The 4,898-nt window shown below is 46.4% G+C and overlaps 1 protein-coding gene across 1 annotated transcript in view; it reads left to right on the top strand.

Moving 5' to 3' along the window:
- Positions 1-456: 456 nt before the first annotated feature.
- The window catches only part of HEXD (hexosaminidase D), a 15,417-nt gene continuing 10,975 nt past the window's right edge, over positions 457-4,898 (top strand). The window contains 2 exon segments of the mRNA XM_007462289.1: positions 457-540; positions 3,308-3,417. Of these exon segments, the coding sequence (XP_007462351.1) occupies positions 457-540; positions 3,308-3,417 (194 nt within the window).

Genomic DNA, 4,898 nt, shown 5'->3' with positions numbered 1-4,898 from the left:
GCTTCTCTTGTTGCAGAGCACAGGCTCTAGGTGCACGGGCTTCAGTAGTTGTGGCACGCGGGCTCAGTAGTTGTGGCTTGTGGGCTCTAGAGCGCAGGCTCAGTAGTTGTGACGCACGGGCTTAGTTGCTCCGCGGCATGTGGAATCTTCCCGGAGCACGGCTCGAACCCATGTCCCCTGCATTGGCAGGTGGATTCTTAACCACTGCGCCACTAGGGAAGTCTGAAGCATGGAGTCTTAACCCCTGGACCACCAGGGAAGTCCCGAGACAGACATCTTGATTCGATTTCATGTTGGTGAAATGAGTTTCCTCCCAGTTCATATCAGAATTGAAACAGACATTGGAAGGACCAGGCCAGTTGAGACTCTGGAGTCTATAACCCTGAATTTCTCCACTAGGAAGAAGTGCCCAGACAAGAGGTTTTTTTGTCACATGACTTCACAAAAAATAGTACGATGTCGGGTTGCTCACCATTTAAGATGCGACTAGTTCATCTGGACCTGAAAGGAGCCCCACCGAGGGTCTGCTACCTCTCGGAGGTGAGAGCTCCCTTTCTCCTCTAGAGAATCACTTTGCCTTGGGTTTGGTTATGAAGTTGTGAACAATCAATGTTCTGTAGACGTGTGCTTGGAACACAACTGTGGGTTCTGTGTTGGGGCACGGTGGTGGCAATAGCATAGATTTTGAATTTCCCCCAAATCCCCTCACAAAGCAGACAGCAACCAGGATAGCAAAAGGAAAAACAGAAAGGACAAAAGAAACACACAACCTCTTCATTGTGAGCTGAATTGTGTTTCCCAAAAAGATATGTTTAAATCCTAACCCGTCGGACCTTGGAATGTGACCTGTTTTAAAGACAGGGTCTTTGCAGATGTCATTGATATAAGATGAGGTCATATGGAGATAGGGTGAGCCCTAATCCAATAAGTGGTGGCTTTATAAGGAGAGGAGAATTTAAACACAGAGACATACACAGAGGGAAGATGATGTGAAGACACAGGGAAGGTATGACATGAGGACAGAAGCAGAGATTAGAATCGATGCATCCACAAGCCCAGGAGGACCAAGGGTGCTGGAAACTCCCAGAAGCTGCAAGAGGCAGGAAGGATTCCCCTTACAGCCTCAGAGCGGGAGCATGGCCCTGCTGACACCCTAGATTTTGGACTTCTGCCTCCAGAACTGTGAGAGAATAAATTCTGACTGTTTCAAGCCACCCAGTTTGTGGTGACTTCTTATGGCAGCCACAGAAAACGCATGTACTTTAAATCAAAAGTAGGCATCAGGGTATCCCCGTGAATTCCAAAATGCAAGGGGTGGGGCCAAACCACCGATAGCACAACACTCATGTGGGGTTAGCAGCCTGGCAGGGGGTGGTAGAGGAAAGAGAAAAGAGAATTCAGACGATGTCAAGACCAGAGGACCCAGAAAAGAGCCCAGCTAGTAAAGGTCTGTCAGAAACTGGGCAAATTGTCCCTGGCTCCAGGTTGAGGGTGAGTGCCCAAGGCCTCAAAGCACTCCAGAATATCTTCCAGAACCTTCTTCCAGAAGGACAGAGCCCACACTAAGGACACAGTGTTGGGGAAAAAATCCACATTGAGCTGGGCAGGAACATTGAGGGTGAAGTGGAGAGAAGTTTCAAATACTGGGGGGACAGGATCCAGAGGGAGTGGAGACCACGTGCTGTGGCAGTAGCCGCACAAAGTCCATAACTGCTAATCCTTTATGTCACAGCTGCAGAGGGAGCCCTGGGCTGGCCCATTTCCATCCCAAACAGAAGAACCTGCTCTCAAAAACACAAGAAAACACATCTCATTTAAAAATAAGCAACAGAAAAGGAGTGTAGTTGTGCCACACAAAGACACTGTAAGAAAAAAGAGGACGACGATCTGAGTAACAGTGAAGGTGAATCAGGAACGTATGACCACAAAGCAGATGACATAGTTCCGCAGTATTTCAGAAAGAGCAGAGATACTAAGAAAGTGATACAGTTATAGAAGAACAGCGTAAGTCAGAAATAGAAAAGCCCAGAAATGTGACAGCCAGACAGAAGGAGGTTGTGAAAAGATTGCCTCCAGACTCGGGAATGAATTAGAAAGAAAAAGAAAAAAAAAAGTCAGAAACGGAGACCAAACTAGAAAAAGAACAAAAGTGAATAGACGCCATGGGAAACAGTATCGGGAAATAAATGGCAGAGAAGAAAAAGTCAAGTGTGAAGAGATAAAAGCATGGTGACAAATGGATAGATGTGGAAGACAGGCAAAGAAGATCCAGCTTATGTGTAGCTGGAACCCCCATTACCTGCTGCTGCTGACAGAGTCAGAGGTTTAGACAACAATTTCTTATTCCTCCTGTTTCCACAAGTTGGCTGGGTGGCACCCTTAGGCTGAGCTTAGCAACCCGTTAGCCGCCCACAGCACCAAGGATCCCTACCACCCCCAATAGAAGTGCCAAAGAGGCCACCCAGTGGTCAGATGACCAAAAGGCTACAAGGGAAACCAGGAGCAAAAACGCTGAGGAAAATACAAAAATGCTGTAACCATTATGTTCCATTTGTGTAAGTGACTGACGTGACTGACCTGGGTTAGTTTGACTCGTCTCCACAATCTGCCTCTTCTTGTAATTTGCAGTCAGTTATTGATTACCCGTTTTACAATTATCCCAGCTAATTCTTAGTCCCAAGCTGATTTCGTCTTTCCATCCAGCATGCTTCAGAACATCCCCATATTCTTGGGGAAAGAAAACTTCTGATAGCAACATCAACAAGAATGCTACAAATCACATAAAACTCACAGTGGCCTTTGTCTGGAGGTGGGTTACTATTCTACGTTTCTGCAGGAGCCGCCTCCCTTAACACCCACCCCTGCCCATGATGCCAAGCTAGAAGAAAATCTCAGTCCTGTGTACAGTAGACAAAGTCCTAAAAGTCCTGGAGGATAGGGATCCATGTTCTTGGAGATAAAAGTAGAGAAAGAAGTGGGGGAGAACCAGGGGAGGGACCCCATGAGCACAACGGGACAGCCTCTTTCCTCCTTCATCTCCCTCCTCTAGGCTCCTTCCGGGTGCTCCAGTAACCCTCCAGAGCCCTGTAGGCTCCCCTTGCCCCAGCCCCCCCCATTCCGCCCCCTTGTATCAAATGAACACATCACTACATTAGAATTTGATTTGGCGTCACACGGAGTGCGTGGGAAAAATACAAACATCAACTACAATCCATGTCCATCAGTTGGAAGTATGAGTCCATGAGCGTCACATGTGTCACTTTCTGTTCATATAGTCATTTCTTCATCACATCCCCCTCTCCCCCAGATTTTCCCACTGTTCCATGCCCTGGGTGCAAATGGCCTCCTCATCGAGTATGAAGACATGTTTCCCTACGAGGGCCACCTGAGGCTGCTGAGGGCCAAGCACGCATACAGGTACCCGAGCCGCCAAGCAAGGCGATGCCTCTGCAGAGAAAATGGGGTGTGGGGGGCAGCAACCTGGAAGGGAGTGGAGGGCAGGCGAGAATTGAACGACAACAGGACAGTCCTCTTCTGTCTTGTTAAATGCATGTCTTTAATCATAAAAATAAAGCATGTTCACCAAAGAGAATTTGGAAACATTTAAAAGAAAATAAGCATCAGCTATGATCCCCCACAAGGAAGTGCTGTGATCTGTTTCTGTCTTGTCTGGGTGTGAAGTGCATGGAGGACACTTCGACAGGTGTCCATGCAGGGGAAGGAGGGCTGCCCTTTAAGGCGGGATCTTCACCAGGAAAGTGAGGATTAAAGGGGAGAGAGGATCAGAATCAGTGATGTCGGATAGTGTGGTCATGGGTGCACCCCACTTGGCTTTAAAATTATGGGTATCCATGTAAATCAGTGATAAAGAGCCCAAAAGAAAATGGGCAAAGAACATTCTGATCCCCAAAAAAGAAAGAAAAATAGCCAATAAGTATATGATAGTGATAAAATAACAGTGAAATGCCATTTTGGCTACCAAATTGGTGACGCTTTTAAAAAAATGCTAATGCTCTGTGTCCACGGCGGTGAGCAGGAGCAAGCCTCCCACTGGTGGGCTGTGAAGCAGCCCAGCCGTTCTGGAGGGCAGCTTGGCTCCATGTGGTAGAACTCCCAGCACGTACGTGTGGGCAGGAAACAGGAAAGGCATGAACCAGAGCATTAATGTGAGATGGCGGAGGTATTCGTGTTTATTCCTACAATGAACACGTTTTGTTCCTTTGTTTTTGAAAGTGAAAAAGATGCCAGGGTTCTGGTGAAGCTTGAAAAAGGTATATTTAAAGACAGAACTTTATATAATCAATTCATCTGTAGAACTGGTTAACTTTAGAGATGGTTCAAACACATAACAGAAGTTGAGATAAATTCACAAATGACAACTCACAGTGGAGTAGGCAGTGGGCCCTTCCAGGATGGTGTCCTCAGTGGCCTCAGCGACGAAATGCTGGCCTGAAGGGACACTCCCACCTGAATCTTGAAACTCTTCGTTTTTCTTTCCTCTATTAAAGGGATCACCAGCCTTTTGTACAAAGGACCAGACAGTAGATATTTTAGGTTGTGCAGCCCATCTGATCTTTGTTACAACTATTAGTCAGGCAAAAGCAGCCACAAGTGATAATAATGAGTGGGCGTGGCTGTGTTCCAATACAACCCTATTTGTGGACACTGAAGGATGAATTCCATACTATTTTCACATGTCACAAAATATTCTTCTCGAGTTTTCTCAACAATTTTAAAACATAGAAACCATTCTTAGGTCACAGGCTGTACAGAAACAGGTGGTGTGTTTGTCCTCAGGCCCATCTTTCCACCTTTGCTCTAAAATATGGTTGCTGTGTGGCCTTAGTTTTTTTTTTTTTTTTTTTTTTTTTTTTGGGGACGCCGGCCCCTCTCTGTTT

Source organism: Lipotes vexillifer, unplaced genomic scaffold (genome assembly GCF_000442215.2).
Source record: "Lipotes vexillifer unplaced genomic scaffold, Lipotes_vexillifer_v1.1 scaffold1691, whole genome shotgun sequence".
Lineage (NCBI taxonomy): Eukaryota > Metazoa > Chordata > Mammalia > Artiodactyla > Lipotidae > Lipotes > Lipotes vexillifer.
The sequence above is the reverse complement of the archived record's forward strand: the minus strand, read 5'-3'. Positions and strand labels throughout refer to the sequence as shown.